The 20,956-nt window shown below is 39.0% G+C and overlaps 1 protein-coding gene across 1 annotated transcript; it reads left to right on the forward strand.

Moving 5' to 3' along the window:
• Positions 1 to 963: 963 nt before the first annotated feature.
• LOC120309745 (vomeronasal type-2 receptor 26-like) lies at positions 964 to 13,799 on the forward strand. The gene is made up of 5 exons (XM_039347268.1): positions 964 to 1,139; positions 1,927 to 2,200; positions 5,216 to 5,443; positions 10,092 to 10,218; positions 12,898 to 13,799. Exons 1-5 carry the CDS (start codon positions 964 to 966, stop codon positions 13,797 to 13,799), a joined length of 1,707 nt encoding a protein of 568 aa, XP_039203202.1.
• The last annotated feature ends 7,157 nt before the right edge of the window (positions 13,800 to 20,956 follow it).

A 20,956-nucleotide genomic window follows, 5' to 3' on the forward strand; every position in this document is an offset into this window, starting at 1 on the left:
AAATAAACCCTGATCTATGCTTTTATTCACATACAGGACCTATCCTTTTTGTAAGGGGGGCGGATGTCAACTCTGCTAATATTGAATATTCTTGCTTTGACAAAATATGCAGAACTGTCTGGTATTTTTAGAGTTAATTCAGATGAGACTGAGAGAAGGAGGGAAAAGCACGCGGAAGGGAACAGAAGTGAATTTCCTGACAATTAGAACAATTAACCGCTGGAACAACTTGCCTCCAAAAGTTGTGAATGCTCCAACACTAGAGGTTTTTAAGAAGAGGCTGGATATCCATTTGTTTGAAATGGTATAGGATTTCCTATTTGAACAGGGGGTTGGACTAGAAGATCTCCTTTCCAACACTATGATTCTATGAAACTACAAGGAAAAAAAATATAATAAGGAACTATATTTATGCCCTCACCTTCACTGAAACATGTTTGGTTTTTTTTTGGGGGGGGGGCACAATACTTTTGGCCTTAATTTAGAGACATTACGAATGTCTCCATCTTTGCCATGTTTAACTTCCTCTCATCTCAAAAACTTTTTCTTCATTCTGTGATTATTGTGATTCATCCCACTCTTGCTATTTAATTAAAAGGATGAAATTTTAAACTTTGCAATTTCCTCTTCCCCTTATAATTATCAAAAAGACTATTATTAACTTTGCTGTGCCTCAACACCTTGACAAACAAATTATTACATTTGGAAGAATGATGACTAAGTGCTGATGGCAATTATTTTTTTTTAGAATTTAGGGACAGGTAAAATAATAAGAAATAATAACCAGAATTATAAGATTTGGTACAGAATGAAAGTCATGTGAGAAACAGAGAGAGATGCAGTTCAAGCTTGTGCAATTTTGGAGACACTAAAACATTATAGAGAAATTAGAAAAGCTTTGTTAAACTGGGATTAATATTTATTATGATGATATTGACTCTTCTTCTACTGCTATTGCCATGTATGACTTGCAAGACTCCATCAATAAAATGCAGCATCCAAGATCCTATCCCGATTGATCACAAATATTTCCAATCAGGTGACCTAGTCATTGGTGCCATCACCTCTTTTGTCTTCACAACTAGAAATGCAGAAAGCTTTGAGGAAGATCCTCATCATTCTCTTATTAGTGAATCCTTGTAAGACATAATTTTATTTCAATAGCCTATATTAATGAAGATAAAATTATTTTCTCATATGTATCATAATGAACTACTGTGATTAAAAATAATCTTTCTAACATTGAATGATTGAAGGAAACCAACAGCTAGAGTCTATGTTCCTTAAATAAAATTAGAAGAAAATTAAACTAATCATTGCTAGTAGATTCTGACAAGAAACAATCACTCCAGTCCCTTTTCTTGAGATAGGAATTACAGCATCTCTAAAACAGACTATACAGATAATGTGATAGAACCATAGGGATGATATCTCTTCAGTCAGAGATATAACATATTTTATCTCAGTAAATAAGACATGCAGTTTTGTTGCAGGGATAATATTCTTCTGAACTGAATTTTTTTCCAGATGATTAAAAGGAAGCACCTCATGTATTAGAAAAAATAATTAATGAAATTTTATTTTCCAGTTATACAGTGCTAATGTCCATGTTACATGCCTGACAATGATTCTGGAAGGCTTCACATAATTAGAATTCATTACAAATAACGAAGAGATTAAAAAAACCCTGTGATTATTTCTCTCAAATATATTTCTGCCATTTTTATAGTGAGTAAGAATATATCAATCAATTAGTGTGAAGTGGTGACTATTACTTTCTAACATCATTTTTAACGGAGATAAATCTATTAATCAGATAATATGAAAGAGTTATTATTGGTTTCTAAAACTTTTTTTCAAGGGAGTATGTACAGCCATATTGCACCTTTGAGTCCTTTTGATAACAGTATCTAATTCTCTTTGCAGAGTCCTGACTAAGTATTATCAGCATATTTTGACTATGATATTTGCTGTGAAGAAGATCAATGAAGAGCACCAACTCTTAGCTAATATCACCCTGGGCTTCAGGATCTGTGATAGGTATGCTGGCTATCAGTCCAAAATGGAATTTTTCTATAGTCAGAACAGATTCATTCCCAATTACAAGTGTGGCAACTTGAACAAACTTATATCAGTTGTTGGAATTATTGATCCAGGAGTCTCTTTGGTAGATTTTTTAGATACTTACAAAGTCCCACAGGTAAGATGGATTGGATTTTTCTTTTCAGATTGTAGTGGAAAGCAAGACAATAAGATATAATTAATATTCTGTATAGAGCTTGTTTAAGAAAATATATTTATAAAATATCTTAAAATAAAGTAAAATAAAATAGAGTTTCAATGATTAGCCATGAATGATCATTAAAATTACATGTAAGTTGCTGATTTGTTGAGAAAAAAAACGATACAATGTTTGTGAATTTTATTTAAATATTATGATGTCATTGGATTGATATCTTGTTTTCATTCGCTGCTCAAGGAGGCATAGGTAGGGCTTTCTTCTCCTAGTGGTAGTCATCACTCATCAACTGCAATTGGGATTTTTTTTATTTATGTATCTAATTTTCATTTCTAGTTCTCAACTGGCTCTTCTCCAAATGAAAGCCCTTTCTATTATCACATGGTTCCAGGTGAAAGACTTCATTATATGGGAATTATTCAACTACTTTTGTACTTCAGATGGACTTGGGTTGGGATACTTGTTTATGGACTTGGTGGAAGAACATTTCAACACCTAATCTTTTCATTGTTTGCTCTCCATAAAATCTGTGTTGCCTTCTTGGAGCAGTTCAGACCAGTGTATTTCACCAATGCTGTAGAGGGTATGGAACTACTTGTTGAAACTTTTCACCTTCTTGTTACTAGCAAAGCTCAAACTGTCATAATCAATGATAATAATCTTTCAAATTTAAGGTGGTTATTATATCTACCTGAAATGGAAACAGTTTCTATAAAACTGAAAGGTAAGGTGTGGATCATGGCTTCCCAAATGGGTCTTGCATCATTCTTTTACCAGAAGAGCTGGGATATCCAAGTCCTCCATGGTGCTCTGAGCTTTGCACCTTATTCAAATGAAGTTGTAGGATTCCAACATTTTCTTCAGACAAGAAACCATTTTTCCTTCAAAGATGATGGTTTCCTTAAAGAAGTATGGGAGCAAGCATTTGGCTGTGTGTTTCCAAATCTGTCTGTGAATGAGGAAACAGAGGATATCTGTACAGGGAGGGAGAAACTGGAGAACCTCCCTGGGGCCTTTTTTGAAATGAGGATGACCAGTCATAGTTACAGTATATACAATGCAGTGTATGCTGTGGCACATGCTTTACATGCCATAAACTTTGGCCAACAACATAGGCAAACGTTGAGTGGCAAAAAGTTTGGTGTTCAGGATCTCCAGCCATGGCAGGTAATTTTATGAATAATCAAATAATCAAAAATTCCACTGACTCTCCAGCATCTCACAAATTTGTGACCCCAAAGAGCTGTGATATGTAGATGGAAATTAGTAAAATCTTCTAGGTTTCTTCTTTATCTCTTTCTCTTCTTTTGTGGAATTGGTAATCTTAGTGTATTTTCTTTGAACATCCCAGCTCATTTATTCTCTAACTCTTCCTTGTAGGCTGTAGCTGTTGGGATATGTCCCTTGCTTATTCTCTCCCTCCCCTCTCCCCATAGATAGGTATTATTTATTGTAACAAGTGTATCCATGATAGAGAAAAGAGAGAAACTAACCAGTTTCCATCCAAATTGTATTTCTCCTCCGAACACAGAAAATGGAATGAAACCCATAAAATGTAATGAAAAGCACACTCTTGTGGATTGTGCAGAGAAGCAAAAAATACGAAGTCATCAGAATTTTTAAAGAATGCTGTAAAGACAGATTGTACATAATATCTAGAAAATTTGAGAAATAATGCAATTTAGCAAAGAAAAAAAATGTTTCTGTTTTTTTTTTAAAAAAGGGGGTGAGACATTCATTGGGAAAAAAGAAGAAAAAAGAAAGAAAAGAAATCAGATCTGGCAATTAACAAGGTGGCTGTTTAAGGGAAAAAGTGGGACACCTACAGGGAGGGAGAAGGAAAGAGAAGAAAGAGAACAGATAGGTCAATTGGTAATCTATTACCAATCTCTCCATTTTTCAATCTCTTGGGTCTGATGCAATCATTCCTCACTTCTACAGCATTTTCCATCTCTTTCTTTCTTATCCTATGGGAAAGGGATCTTTCTTCTCCTATGTGTTTTCAATCTGATTCAAACTGCTCTCAGTTTATTTTGCCTCCCTTCAATTCCTCCCCTAATTATGCTATATATCCCTGTATGATTTAATAACCTGATTATAAATATCATTCTCATTTGAGAAGAAATTTTCAGTAATAAAATCTTTACTTTCCTCTTCCCATCATAACATCTTATAGAAACAATGAAAATGGGCCGTTTCCTTTTTGTTGCTTTTTTAAAATTTACTGTGTCCAAATGCATCAATGGCAGACTTTTTAGCATTACAGAAGGGTAATGCTGACAAGTAAATTCAAGCCTTGACTATTCTTTTGTGTAGTTAATTAATTTTAAAAGTTGGATATTAATTTTTTTTATTGTTAATCATTTTATAAGTTGTTTAAGTAATGTATTTAGACTTATTTATGGTTTATATTTTTTTTAAGACTTTATGAAATTTTAATTAAGCCTATATTCAGCTCTGGGAAGGTTGGGGGAGGGAGTGGGAGGGTTGGGGTGGGTTGGGTAGGGTTGTTTTTGTAAAAATTTTAAAAATTTTCAATTAAAAAAAAGTTGGATATTAAAGTGATCTGATCTTCCCTGATTAGTTTGTCTCTAATAACAACAGGAAGCAAGTTTGTTAGTAATTGTAAAAATAATAGCTTGATTTTATTTATTTGGGAAAGTTTTTTTCAAATGAGTTAGATTTTTGCATATTAAAGTATGTATAGTTTTCTTGGACTGGATTGTTTGTAATTTATTTGATTATATGAAAGTCAGTAGACCATAAGAATGATTTTGGATCAAGAATCACAGATAATTAGGCTTGAGAAAAAGTCTAGCAGTTTAAAATAGGAACAGTCTTTCAGTTATGTAACATGTTTCAAGTAAAAAGATAGATATGCTATTTATTTACCTATTACATTTTATCTCACCTTTATTACTTTATAGTTCTACACATTAATCTTGCTTTCTTTTCACATATTTATTTCATATTCAGCTTCATTTCTTTTTGAAAAGAGTCTCATTTAACAATAGTGTTGGGGATGAAATTTCCTTTGATCATAATGGAAAATTGATTACAGGACTGGAGATTGAAAACTGGGTCACTTTTCCCAACCAGTCGTTCCATCGAGTGAAAGTTGGGAAGTTGGATCCCTGGGCTGCTGAAGACAAAATGTTCACCATCCATGAGGAAACCATCAGCTGGCCCAGCACTTTCAACCAAGTAGGTTCTGCACATAGGTTATTTTATTTGAAATGATTGGGATAATATCCTAAAGGATATTCTATATTCTATTCTATTCTATATCCTTTAACATTAGAAAGAATTTCAAATATTGGAAAGAATTCTGAACAAGCAAAGGATTCAAGCTTTCTGAACATAAAGGATATTTAAATGATTACATAAATTAGCGGGGCTTTTTTTGTCATAGAATGTCCAGAACAGAGTTCTGGCACCTTTTTTGGATGGAACCTTGTAGGGTAGGCAAGGCGGGTTATATGACATGTGTGAGTTCCTGCACTTTTTTTTTTTTTTTTACAAAAAAGCACTGTAAATTAGTATAGATTATAAAATAGATTAGTATGTTATTTTTCATCTTAAAAGTCAAGGAAGTTATATAGCATTTAAGCCTATATTATTGTAATAATGAGGGCAAATGTGATGTAGTTTTTAAGTCACAAGACTAGAATCTTGCCTTAGGAAAGAAGCCAACTTGGTGACATTGGGCCAATCACTTTCTCTTAGTCCTGGAAAGATCAAGTTAAAACATTTCCAAAAATATTTCAAAGAAAACTTCAGGGATTAATCTAGGCAGTTGTTAGTAGTTAAGAGTGACTAGAAAGTACACCCTCATCTGAAGAACTGTAATGAACATACATGTATATAATGGCAATGTATAGTTTGTAAACATTACATTTTACTTGTAGGTTTATCCATCTAGGATTCATTATACATACAAATATAGGAAAATATAGGAAAAGTTTGTTAATTTTTAAATTTTATTTCTACAATAAATACATATTTATTTCTCCAGTGTACCATTATATATAAGTACTTATTTACATTTTTTTTCTTCCTTAAGTGCCAACTGCACTCCTTAACTTTCCTTTCTAGCTAGTAGCTAATTCTTAAAGGGGAATATATCTTTTTAAGCTAGTTCACTCAGCAGTTTATCTTTTCTGTCTCAGGAGGCTTTTGATGAATATATGGAAGAGAGAAAATATGGGGGGGTATTTCAAATTCTTACTTCAGAAGGAGGTGGACATGGGAAAGAGGGAGGCAAGGAAGGAGGGAGGGAAGGAAGTCTCGCCTTAGCACTTGGCCACCAGCAGCCCTACCATTGACTCTGCTTGTCAAAAGGTTGCAAAACATGATCACATGACCCTGGGACACTGTGACCATCATAAATATGAATCAGTTGCCAAGCATCCAAATATAAATCATATGACCCTGGGCATGCTGCAATGGTCATAAGTGTGAAAATGGTCATAAGTCATTTCAGTGCAATTGCAACTTTTGGGTCAAGTTTTTGACACCTTGCTAGGTGATACTTGAATATTGCCATATCCTAAAAGTGGTATAGTTGGTGAAAAGGTTGAAAAGCCCTGTATCTAGTCCAATCCCATGCTTAAGCAAGAGACCCTATACCATTTCAAAAAAGCGACTGTCTAGTCTCTCTTTAAAAACTTCCAGGAATGAAGCACACACAACTTCTGATGGTAAGCTGCTCCTCTGGTTAATTGTCCTCAATGTTAGGAAGTTTCTCCAAATTGCTTCTCTCCTTGTTAGTTTCCATCCATTGTTTCCTGTCCTGTCCTCCTTTGGGAAATCAGTTGACTCCCTCCTCTTTATGGCAACCTCTCAAATACTAGAATATTGCTATCATGTCAGCCCTAGTCCTTCTTTTTTCTAGACTAGCCAAACCCAAATCCTACAACATTTCTTCATGTGATTTAGTCTCCAGGTCTTTAAACATCTTAGTTGCTTTTCTTTGCACTTTTTCCAAAGTCTCAACATCTTTTTTGTAATGTGGTGACAAAAACTGGAGTCTTAGTACGGATTTATAAAGCAGTACTAATAATTCATGTGATTTTGATTCTATGCCTCTGTTTATACAACCAAGAAATGTATTTGATTTTTGGGGCTTCTGCTGCACACTTCTGACTCATGTTTAAGTGATTATCCACTAAGACTCCAAGTTCCCTCTCACAGTTACCGTTTTTGAGCCAGGTTTCACCTAAACTGTACTTGTACATTTGCACCTCCCATTCAGTTCTAGGGAGCAGGTTACCAAAGATCCTGCTTTGGCAGCAACATCAGCTGTTTATTGGCAGGAAAAACAGATTGACCCACCACTCAACATGTTATCTTGGGGGAAGTTCCTCTTGGGGGAAATTATTTTGTATTAATATTTATAACCAATGAATGTTATAAATATTTTTGCAATTTTTTTCTATAAGCTAATCTTAGTTTATGAGCTAATAATCATTATGTTTTATATTTTTTTTTAAATTTGATGACACATTGAAATTTATCAAATTTACCTTTAAGTTTATCAAATGTAATTAAGGAATTCCAAAAATAATTTTAATATTAAATAATACTAGATAAACTTTAATTTTTAAATTCATTGATGGGGTTAAATCAATTTAACAACTGGTTCTCTACCGCAATGACTATTTTAAGTATAAAAAAATGATATACTGAAAGTTAGTTTATTATTTCATGCATTTAATACTTAAATAAGAGGTACACAAAAATAAATTATGTTATAAGAAAGAGTTTTAAGATATTAATGAAAAATATTAAATAATACCTGGCACACATGTAGAAATCAAGCTAGGGTGGGGGTGAGGGTGGAGCTGCCCCAGGCGCCCTGCACCCACTTACCTTAGGACTGCTGTAGCCAGACCTCTCATGCCCCAACATCTGCTGCACCACTGCCTGAGTTCTTCTGCAGCCAATTGTGGCTGCACACCACATGGTGCATCGTGCAGGGACCACTGCTCATCAAGGCCTCAAGGCTCATCACAGTGGTTATGCCGCTGCTGCCGCTCATGACTGCAGGCCTTGAGGCTCATTGCACTGTCCTAACTGCTAAAGTCCCACCATTGAGGAGATAAGCAGTACTGAATTCTTCTACCCAGAGAGGGGCTTATTCAGGCTCTGCTTCTCTGCAAGGAGAAGTTTGCAGTTATGAATCTCTGGTGGAGGCACATTATGCTCAGCTTACCATCACCTTGTCTGCAGTTCACTTTGGGCTGCTCGGCATCTTTGGCTGGTAGAAGTTGGAGGATCAAGGTAGAGACTGGTCCTGCAGCATTCAGGCCAAGTTTAGAAAAGGCCCTTATTGCTGCTGGGGCTGCCACTCACCTTCCTCCTTCGCCAACTTCACCTTCTTGCTAGACACCAGGCTGGCTTTGGTATTGCCAATCCTGTCTAGTATGCCCTGCTGACTGGCACAGGCCCTGAGGTGCCCCAGCTCCAAGCTGTCTGGGTCAAGGAATGCGCGGGCAAGCTGCTGCCAAATTCCTCTTGGGTTTTCATAGGTTCTGGATCCAGGCTGCTGCAGGACGTGGGTGGAGGTGCCTCCTGTTTAGCTGGGGGGGGGAGAAGAAGACCCTCCAGATGCTGTGGGCTGGGTGCCATTCCTTGTAGGTCTAGGTGTGGCTTCAGCCCAGGAAAATTTTCCACACTTCCTCAACCCATTTCGTCCTCTTCCTCCAGCTGCACGCCTTGAAGCTCATTGCACTGATTGCTCCACTGCCACCACTCATGGCTGCAGATCTTGGTGCAATGAGCTGGAACTATGAGAGCGCTTCCTGGAACTGGAACATGGTGGCTGCACACTGAAAGAAGAACTGGTCACGCCAGCCCAAACTTTGCAGTTCCTGATAGAGAGGCTAAAAAGTTGGGGTTGGTGGTGGGGGAAAATGAAGTTGTTTCCAAGAAAAGGGGAAAGGCTTACAAACCAATCAGGCTTTTGAAACTAGTTTGCCAAACTAAACAAAAAATTAGGTAATGATTCTGCCAAACCAATGCAAACCAGTTGAATCCTACCACTGGGTTAAATAGAATTTATTTAAAGTTTGAAAGACATATTTATCTATCTCTGTATCACTCGTTGCACAACCTTAAAACATAAAACAATTTCTTTAGTATTGCAAACTATTTTCACATTAGGGAATTAAAGAAAAATAATTTAATTATTCATTATCTTTCCTTTTTTAATTTGTTAGTTAACTACTTAGAATTACTATTTTAAAATCTAAATTTGTAGTGATAATTTTAATAGTTTTTACCATTGTGTATAAATGTGATTATTGTCAGTTGGGTATTGTTTATCCCTAGATCTGCAGTTTTATTCAACATTTCTCATCTCTTTTCAATATGATATCTACTAGCTCTAGAACCATCACCTACTTATAGATCTCTTTCAAATGTTTCATAGTATTTTACAATAAATTCGTTTTTATTTAAATAACTTTGAAAAATATATTTTCCTTTAATTATTTAATTATATTTAGTTATTTGCATTATAATTATTTAATTATAATTAATTATTTGCATTATTCAACAGTAAGAATGGATAGTTTTCAATGTCCTGAGCAAAATTGAAGTGCATTTTGAGTCCCACTGAAATAATTTCAGCACTAGGAAATGGTCTGTGTGTCTGAGGTTGCTTATATAATTGGTAGAACTGAAAAAAAAGAATTCAGTCTGGAATAGTTTTGGTAATGTGACTGATAAAAAAAAACTCGAATTCTTGCAACTGGAATTCTTTATTTGTAGAACAACAATCAACCATGATTTTTCAACTTTTTTTTCCAAATGTATGATTAATATTTTGCTTCCTTCATTTATCGACCAGACTATACCTGTTTCTGTGTGTACCGAAAGCTGCCTACCTGGATATTTTAAGAAAAAGCAGGAGGAGAAGCCTTTTTGCTGCTATGATTGCCTCCCATGTCCCAACGAAAAAATGTCCAGCCAGAAGGGTAAGAGACATTCTAACCAAATTTTCTTATTGTTCTGCAGGTCACCCCAAACAGATCCATGAACATATAAGTATTATATTTTTATTAATTAGGATATTTTTCCTCTTCCATAAAGAAGGATTCCCCAATCCTTTCAAAGAAAAACCTCAGGCAGAGTTAAGGGTTTAAAGATTTTTGCTGGTGGAAATTGAAAAGTCTTCATTTGAGCTGGGGCCTAAGTAACCCAGAATATATCATTTCCAGGATACATTGATTTGTTTTTGGATTTATCTAAAACTTTTATATAGAACTTCCCTTTAAGAACATATTTAAGTATTTTACAAAATTCAAAGGAATTAATAGACTTGATTTTAAAAATACAGGTTCTTCTCATTTAGTGGCCACAATTGGGACTTGCCAGTCAGTCATTAAGTAAAGCAACTGTTCTTACAATGTTATTTCATTGTAAGAACTTTTTTCTATAGACCTGCAAATATAGGTCATCAATGAAAGAATAAGTGACAAAGTTCCTTTTTTATTGCTATTGTAACTGGGAATGACTGCTAAACAAGGCAGTCACTAAATATTGATTATCTATAGCCCTTTTCCCCATCCCTCCGTTCTTTACAATGATGGGATAATTAGCAAGAGACTTGATATTTGTATTTACATTCAATGGAGAGAAAAGGAATATAAGAGCAATAGCAGGCAACAACATGGAAAGGAAGACAGTTGAACTGGTGACTTGCCTAGTATAGTGGTTACTATGAGCCAGGGGCCACCTGGGGTAAAATAAAAGTGTTTAGTGTTGAACTGATTAGGATCTCTCAGTGTAAGGCAGCAGTGTGAGTCCTGTGGATATTTCTAATCAACTACTTAAGGTCCAGAGTTGATTAGCAGTTGCAGGACGGCAGAAATGGGCAGCTTCTTCAAACAATGATTCTGCTCTGAGTAGGAGGGGGAGAATGGGTCAGGCATAGCATCAACTAACTGTAATGGCAAATATATGTCTGAAAGACATATGCTGCAAAGATTGTACACAGTTTTTTATCACTGTCCTAACTTTGAGCAGTCACTGTCCAGGGCAGTTACTAGATGAGAAAGCTTTTTGTTTCTGGGATTATAGTCTCCTTTAAAAAAAAAATAATATCACTTTAACCTTTGCAAAATCTTTTCTACTTTGTTATGAGCCCTAGTGGCACAGTGGTTAGAATGCAGTACTGAGGCTATTTCTGCTGACTGCCGGCTGACAACAGTTTGGCAGTTTGAATATCACCGGGCTCAAGGTTGACTCAGCCTTCCATCCTTACAAGGTTGGTAAAATGAGGACCCAGATTGTTGGGGGTAATATGCTGACTCTGTAAATCACTTGGAGAGGGCTGTAAAGCACTGTGAAGCAATATATACTGTAAGTCTAAGTGATATTGCTATTAAGAAAACTTCAGAAATTTTTAATGTAAAGAGAATAAGGGATTCGTTTCTTCTTTTTCCTTCAGTAAAATTGTATTCATGAATGTGAGCATTAATTTTGTTGTATCATACAGAAGTATACAGATAGAGGAATATTAAACATAAATCATTTCAAAGGAAGACAATGTTGAAGATAGATAAGATAAGATAATCTTTATTGTCATTTTTTACTGTGGGCCCAGTAAAATGAAATTCTGTTGCCTGCTCTCAAAAATGTACACATACATAGCATACATACAAACATGCTATATACATACATATGTATGTACATATACCTATACCCTTACATATAAATACATATACATATTAATCACTATCCATCTTGAATACATAACGGAAAGAGGAAATTTGAGGGTTCAAGTTTGGAACAAAACTGTGGCTGAATCTGGTTGTTCTGCTTTGGATACCATGAAGCCTCCTCCCTGTTTTCCTCTACAAGGAAAACAGACCATGAAGGTAGGGTCCTCGACAATACAGCAGACGCTGCTCAAGCAATGCTTATATATTATATCCTGGATAGAAGGGAATGAACTGCCAATAATCTTTTCTGCCATCCTCATCACTGTCTGCATCACCTTCCGTTCTGATGCAGTAATGCTTCCAAACCAGATAATATGATATTCCAAATCTGCACTATGACAGGATGTTCTCGATCCTCCCTTTATAGAAAGTGGTAAGGACAGGGGAAAGAAGATGTACTTTTCTCATGTAATATAGAAAATGCAGATGCTGCTGTGCCCACTTCACCAGTGTCTTGATGTTGAGTGACCAAACCAGCCTACTCATTAGCTGCATACCCAGAAATCTGATGCTGCTAAACATCTCTACAGGTGAATCGTTAATATACAGAGTAATGTGGTTGTGCCTGCTTTTTCTGAAATCAACAATGATCTCTTTAGTTTTTCCAACATTTAAAACATTTCCAACATTTATTACACTAATTCAACAAACCCTCTACCTCCTTGCAGGCATGGTTGATATAGCAATAAAACCAAACAAATAGAAACCTCAAAATTTGAAGAATGTGTTAAATAAGCAATAAATTCATGAGGAAATAACATTTTCCCATATTCTTAAGTGTTCTCTTACTGTATGTCTCACATACAAGAGTAAAAAGTAAGATAGATAATGTCAGGGCCAATCCTGCTTCCATATATAACCTATGTGATGATTCTAACAATAGTATGATTAATAAACAAATGTTTATAAATGTATACATTTAAATTGTAGATGTGAATGACTGTTTAAAATGCCCCGAAGATCAATATCCGAATAAGGACCAAGATTCGTGTATTTTGAAGAAAATATCTTTCTTGTCCTATGAAGAGCCAATAGGAGTAAGTTTAGTTACTCTTGCACTTTTCTTTACTCTCTGCACAACTGTGGTACTCGCAACATTTTTGAAGTATCACAATACTCCCATTGTCAAGGCCAATAACCAAAACCTTACCTACCTTCTACTCATCTCCCTCATCCTCTGCTTCCTTTGTTCATTGCAGTTTCTTGTTGTACCAAGTAATATAATATGTCTCTTCAGACAAATTAGCTTTGGTATCATCTTCTCAGTGGCTGTTTCTTCTGTTTTGGCAAAAACCATCACTGTGGTTCTGGCTTTCATGGCCACCAAGCCAGGATCCAGGATGAGGAAATGGGTAGGAAAATGGTTAGCCACCTCCATTGTTCTTTCTGGTTCCCTGATTCAAGCAGGCATCTGCATTGTGTGGCTCTTCACATTTCCCCCTTTCCCTGACACTGACATCCATTCAGAAATTGAGGAAATCATACTACAATGCAATGAAGGGTCAGCTACTATGTTCTATTGTGTCCTAGGCTACATGGGCTTTCTGGCAATTGCCAGTTTTACAGTAGCATTTTTCTCCAGGAATCTCCCCAGCAGTTTCAATGAGGGCAAATGTCTCACCTTCAGCATGCTGATCTTCTGCAGTGTGTGGCTCTCTTTTGTTCCGTCCTACCTGAGCACCAAAGGCAAATACATGGTGGCTGTGGAAGTTTTCTCCATTTTGACTTCTACTTCTGGATTGTTGGTCTGCATATATTTCCCCAAATGTTACATAATTATTGTTAGGCCAGAGCTAAACAAGAAGGAACAATTAATAAAGAGAAAATATTAATAATACACAAAGAAAAATTCCTATTTCTATTATTCCTGTCTTTTAATATCTTTTCTTTTAAGTTCCTAAACTTTAAATCACTGACTTTGGAAAAGTAGCTGTAAGTGTTTTTGGTCTATGAGTAAAAGCTTGTCAGTTAGCCTTCTTCAATCAAAATTGAAACTCTGAGAAATGAAGAGGGCATATGTTTATTTAAAGAAGCAACTTCAGTTTTGAGGAAAAAATGACTGGATTGAAGTTACTTAAAGAAAAGTGTATTATGAAATGCTTCCTCAGATTCTAGTCGATGAAGTTTTAGCTGTGAAAGTGGGTAGGTGTGTCCATTTGTCCAATAGAATTTTGCAAACCACAAACTTAGTTAAGTCATATGTCCACTACAAAGGAAGTTAGTTCATTTAATCTAAAGTGAACATATCAGCAAAGTCTATCTACTATGTTTCCCTGAAAGTAAGTTCTCCCCCAAAAGTAATCCCCAGCTTGATTTTCAGGGATGGGCCTAATATAAGCCCTCCCCCAAAATAAGCCCTACTTAAGAGCCTGAGCATCCAGCCAGCCACCAATTTTGTCTGGTTTCTACCATAGACACGAGGTAAGGGAGGTAACTGCCAGTGCCTCTGTGACGAGGCAAAACTGGTGGGGGAGGGAGGATCTAACCTATGGTATACCTTACCACTACCTCTCATGCTGTCTGGCTTGTTCCGTGTAATATCCAATGCCACTGCTATATGGCCTGGCGGATCATGGGGTAGTTTGGAAACAAATGGGAAAAATCCTGTTTTTTTACACCCAATTTTTTCGGTTTTTCCCCCCAGGGCTTCCCATCTCCAGTTAGGTTTGGGGGAGAATGAGGGTTAGAGTTACCATAGGCTTGGGAAGCCTGGCTATGGCCTTGAGTGGATCAAATGGGGGAACCTGCCATACCTCATGGCTGCACCATTGGTGGGCGTGATGCAGCTCAGTCAAAAGCAGCCACGGAACAAGTGGGGCAGATTACTCTTCACTTGCCCAGCCTCTTCCCTTTCATTTCTGAGTTAGACTACTGGTGCATTTGGCCACCTGGACCTCTTCATAGTTCTGCCCATTGAGCCATTAAAGCGACAGATGAAGTGCTGGAGGCTCAGGGAGGGAGGGGGCTGAAGCAAGTAGGCATCCTGCAGTCAGTGCCCATGTTGGCTACCCCTTTCCTGCCAGAGATGAAATGCTGCCACATTTACCATAAATGCTGCCAAATTTACCATGAAATGCTGCCACATTTACCATAGGTGCCAGGAATTAATGGCCTTCCCTCTGGTGGGCCTGGCCAGCTGAGGGACAGAGACAGGCCCGTTTCAGCATCTTGCCATCTGCTTTGCAGCTCCATCACAGATCTCTGCTGCCGCGGAGCTGAAGAGCTTCCCATATCACCAACCAGATGCTCTCACTTCCCCCAGGAATTGCATGTCTTTGCTTATCTGACTTCCAGCCTTGTCCTATTTCTCCTTTGTGCTCCTCTGCTGCCATGTGCAGGAAAACAAAATAAGTTTTTTGGGGAAAAATACATAAATCAATCAATTCCAACTTCTTGCAAAAAAAAATCTCGCGAAGTTAGAATTGATTGATTGATTGATTGACCTTCCCCTCCCCACTCCACCTGCCAATTTGGTCCTGGGCTGCCACCTCCACCCTCACCTCTCAGGCGGGCCCAGCCAGGCCAGGAAGATTGCCTCCTTGGATCCCCAGAGCAATGGTCACCCGCTCCGGCCAGAGGAACGTTGGCCTGGCCACCCCCACCTCAGCATCCTTCCCACTGCCACCCAGCATGGCTGCCCTGGGGTGGCCTGGCATGGGAAGGGCACACATCCTGCCCTGCCCTGCATGGCTGCACTGGTACTTGGTCTGCCACTATGCTCTCACTGCCACATTGCATCTCTGCCCCATGTGCAGGGTTTATCCCATCTCCATGCACTCGCAGCTTGCTGGTATCGGTAAAAGTAAGCCCTACTCTGAAAGTAAGCCTTAGTGCTTATTTCAGAGCCCAAAAGAAAGTAAGACTGGGGAAACACAGTACTTGTGGGTAAGGCCCTGGAAGGTTCCTCTATGCATTGAATGGTGAGGATTTCAGATACTATGTTTACAAATGATACATAATATAAAGAAAAAAGCAGATAATTCCCATGGACCAATCTTGTGAAGATTATGAGCATGAAGATACTCAAACCTTAGCAAAATGGGAAAGTAAGATCTGGTTACTAGATAGAACTAGACCTATTCAAAGTGATGGCTGCATTGGCAATCCCTTTTTTACCCATCAGGGCCTGGCCATCAATGATTTCAACAGTCAATAGTGTTTGAATGGCATAGGGCTTGAATATCTAGGCCTATCCAACATGTTATAGCAGAAGGGCTGTGCTGTAGGTTTTCTCCATTAAATACTGCTATCATATGGAACCTAGGAGGCATACCTTCTCTGTTGTGGCCTTCTCTGGAAAAGCACCCTTCCTCAGTGACATAGGTGCTCTTTCTCCTAGGGTTATGGAAAGTTTTGAAAACTGGGCTTCGATCCCAGACCTGAAGCTGTTCTTATTTGCTTAAAGCCCCTGTTTTTCTTTTACTGATTTGTTAAAGCATTTAGTTAAGGTTACAGTTGATTTAAAGTCTTTAGAGTTATTAATGTCTTTTTTAGCTTAGTGCACTCTCCAGGGTCCACTGAAGGCAGGCTACTGATAGGTTTCAATAAACAAACAAATTCATAAATATTGAGAGATCTGTTGATTTTTCAGCAAACCAAGTCCTTATTGTAATCCTTTTTATTGTTCATGGGAGCGTCTGTCTGTGCCACTTCCAAATATTATATGGATATTATAGCCTTAGAAAATGTTTTATCTATTGTTGCCATAGCAATGATAGGGCCTGTATATCTACAACAAGATCATCTTCCTTGCTTTCTACAAACATGCTGAGTTGTTGGGCAAAACCCTTGCTTTAGTTCTCTGATGAGCTGGTTCAGGTTAGAATTTTTCTAGAGCAGTGGAAGCCAGAGCTTAGTGGAACAAGAGTTCATTCATCTGGGAGCTAAGGAGGATAATATTCAGATTAAACTGGGCATATTCCACAATGACTTGCTCCATCTTCATGATGGTGGACAAGCTAGCAGTGTTTTCCTTCCCCTAGCCGTACGTACATACACACGGCTGAATTATTGCAATGCATATATTGATGAAAATATACTCAACCAGAGCTGATTGCTTTCTATTTAAAGCTGTTATGTATTATCAGATAGGAATTGTTAAGAATAATCTCTGAACATAATGCAGCTTCTTCTACAACCTCAAATGATCATAGAATAGATTCCTATATTATCAGATGTTCTGAAAGTCCCATACTAGAACAGTAAAACAGGTGTCCGGGATTCACTAATCCATAACCCTGTGGCTCTATGAAAAGCTATCCAGGCAGTTAACCTTTCTTGCCATTCAATAAAAGAGACAGTATTCCATCATTTAAACCAATGGTTCTCAACCTTTCTAATGCCGTGACCCCATAATACAGTTCCCCATGTTGTGATGACCCCCAACCACTTATACATCACCGGGTGCCAGGGGCGTGGCCAAAGAAAAGGGGAAAAAATGGTGGACAGCCTTGTTTGGCGACCCCCGTGAAATGGTCGTTCGACCCCAAATGGGGTCCCGACCCACAGGTTGAGAACCACTGATCTAAACATTGTTCAATGCTGCAAGATCCATTAAAACTAGAATAAAATAAACAATGGCATATGATTAGAACATGAATATATAATAACTAGCAGCCAAGCTCCATAAAGGAAACTGTTCTGTTCTGTGCGTTGGTAAGGCATTGAGACGAGGCAGACAAACAACAGATGCTTCTTTATTAAATCTCCAGCAGAACCAAAACAAAATGGTGTGGATTCCTTTATATACCCCTTTGCAGGGACAGTGTCATCCAATCAATACAACGGATTCTCCCGCCTTGCGCGTGTGCAATAGGCTGGAGACAGCCTGTCTGGTCCCAGCAACCATGTGGTTGTCCAGGGCTCTCTGCAGCTTCCTGCACCTGCTGAGTCACTCAGCAGGCCCAGGATATAACACCCCTCCTCTCTTAGTTCAAAATAAGTGAACACTTACTATTTTGCATTACTATAAATCTAACATTTGTTCTTTTGAGTGTGTTCTGATTTCTAAGTACTCTTAAGCCTGCACACCTACTGACAGGAATCTTACAGAGTCCTGTAAATGCTTGGGTGGACCTCTGGCCCACAGTCCCCATGCGTGAGCCTCTTCAAGGTATCCTTGGTTATGCGCACCATGCACTCAGCTTGACCGTTGGAAGCTGGATGAAAGGGTGCCAAAGTAGCATGGCAGATCATGTTGGCCTTTAGAAAAGCCTGAAACTCAGAAGAAGTGAATTGAGGTCCGTTGTTGGAGACAAGGACATTTTCGAGCCCATGAGAGGCAAAGATCCCTCTCAACGCCTGGATGGTCCTGGCAACAGTTGTGGTGGAGACTGGAGTGACCTCCAGCCACTTGGAATGGCTGTCTACAATAATCAGGAAGAATTGCCCTTGAAAGGGGCCAGCATAGTCGATATGAACCCTCAATCAAGGGGCATGTGTCTCCTCCCACCTATGTATAGGAGCCTGAGGCATTTCAGGCCTAGACTGTTGGCAAACATGGCATCCATGGACCTGGGTCTCGATCTCCTTATCGAGTCCAGGCCACCAAAGATGGCTACACACAAGCGTCTTCATCCAGACTATTCCCGGATGTCCCTCATGCAGAGACTGTAAGACTCTAGTCCTCAATGAGGTTGGGATCACTACCCTGCTACCCCATAAGACACAACCCTTAAAGGTGGATAGCTCATGCTTCCTCTTCCAGAAACTCTGAAACTCTGTGCCAGGACATGTGTCAGACCATCCTGATAGTACCCATGTCAACACACGTGTTAATGTGTGATCATTGGCTGTTTCTGCAGCCACATCCCTTGCATTAGGGGGGGGGGGAACTCGGGCAAATTCTGAATAGATAGTATATGGGTAGCTGGAGCAGGATCTGGTTCAATAAGCTTTAAAGGTAACCTGCTAATGCCACCTGCATGGCCCATTTCTTTGCTTGGTTTGTGAACCAGTGAGTAGTCATATGTAAAAAGGAAAATTGACCATCTCAACATTCTAGGAGAAATTATTGTGGGGTTTGCTTGTTGCTTGTAAACAACCTCAGCAGTGGCTTATGGTCTGAAAAGACCGTGAAATGGCAACCATATAAAAAGTCATGGAACTTTTTTATGCCAGCTACTATGGCCAAGGCTTCTCTATCTGTGCGTAATTACGCTCAGCAGATGATAGGGTCCTAGAATAGTAGGCTACAGGGACATGCACCCCATCAACCTTGAGGTGACTTAAGACAGCCCTGATCCCATAAGGGGATGCATCACAGGCTATAAACACTGGCAACTGCTCATTGAAATGTGCAAGAACGGCATTTGAAGACAGCAATGCCTTGACCTCTGCAAAACTCCTTTCGTGGACTTGTGCCCACTTCCATGGACCCTTTTTGTCCAAGAGCTGGTGTAATGGCTCTGCCACTGCAGCCTTGTTAGGAAGAAAGGGATGATAGAAATTTAGAAGCCCAAAGAAGGCTTGAAGCTCGCTCTTCGACTTGGGGCTTGGGGCCTGCTGAATCGCTTTGAGCTTAGATTCAGCAGGATGGATGCCTTCTGCATCTATATAAAACTCCAGAAATTCAGTGGAAGTTACTCCAATTTTTCATTTATCTTTCTTCAATTTCAGCCCCACTTGGCGGAAATGCAGCAAAACGAACCGAAGCCTCTCAGCCAAATTTTCAGGTGATTCCCCTGTAATGAGGACATTATCGAAGTAAGGGCAAACCCCCAGAATATTGTGGAGCGTTCACTCCATCACACTTTGGAAAATGCCAGGGCTACATTAACCCCAAACTGCAGTCTTCTTACTTTGAAAGCTTCCTGGTGCATTACGATTGTCTGAGCCTCAGCTATTGCTTCGTCCACCAGTAGCTGTTGATAGGTCTGAGCCAAATCAAGTTTGGTGAAAATTCTTGAGTGAGGCCAAAATGTGGATCACCACAGGCACTGGATAAGAGTGCTGCTGTAAAGCTTTATTTAATGTGCATTTGTAATGAGCACAAATGCGGACTTCACCATTGGCTTTCAGTGGAGTAACTATGGGTGTTTCCCATCGACTACTATCCACACGTTCCAAGATACTTTGCTGGGGCAACTTGTCCAGCTCTGCATAAATCCTTTGCTTGACTGCAAAAGGCACCCGATGAGGCTTAATCCTAATCGGTGCGATGGATGGATCTAACCGCAAGGAAATTGGAGGCCCCTTGTATGACCCTAGTTCTGAGCTAAACACATCAGCAAACTCCTTGCAAACTCCTTGATTAGCCTCAAGCGGTTACCCTCAACCACAACAATGTCCAAAAACCCTTCAAAATTCCTATGCTGCACTCTGAGCGTGGCCTCCCCCTTCACACTGAATTCTGGGAATTCTTAAAATCGGTAAGAATTAGATTTGACGGCCTGAGTTTAACTCGCTGTCTGCTTCTATAGCACATTTGTTTCAAGGTATTCTGGGATAAGATTGAAAGGGCAGAACCGTGTCCAGCTCCATCGTTAAGGGGACCTCCTGCAATTTGATATCAATTCGTAGCTTCTTCTTAGTGGCTTGTGGGCCCCTGTTTTCAAGATGCTCCTACAAGACATGCAGTAACCCACCCTGTTCTGGCTGGGGACCCTGATACCTTTCTGAAACAATTCTTCTAAAGACTGGTCTTTCTGGTGACCCAAACAGATGGTGGCTATGTGGCCTTGCCTGCCACATGCCCAGCAAATGGCAGAGTGGAAATGGCAATCAGAGCGCTTGTGGCATCCTTCAAACCAAAACACCGAAGGAATGGAGTTGCCTTGTCCTTTCGCTCAGGTTAGTCTGAGTTGCAGGGGGGTTTAAGATGGTGGGCTGCCTTGAACGTGAAGCCAAAAAATAGCAAGGCAGCCCACCATCTTAAACCTCCCTGCAACTCAGACTAACCTGAGCACAACAAAGCTCCCACCCAAACAGAACACTCCCCCAGCCAATCAGAGCACAGCCAAGCCCCTAACCAATCAGAACACACCTCCAC

Source organism: Crotalus tigris, unplaced genomic scaffold, assembly GCF_016545835.1.
Source record: "Crotalus tigris isolate CLP2741 ecotype Arizona unplaced genomic scaffold, ASM1654583v1 scf7180000018058.1502924, whole genome shotgun sequence".
Taxonomy (NCBI): Eukaryota; Metazoa; Chordata; class Lepidosauria; order Squamata; family Viperidae; genus Crotalus; species Crotalus tigris.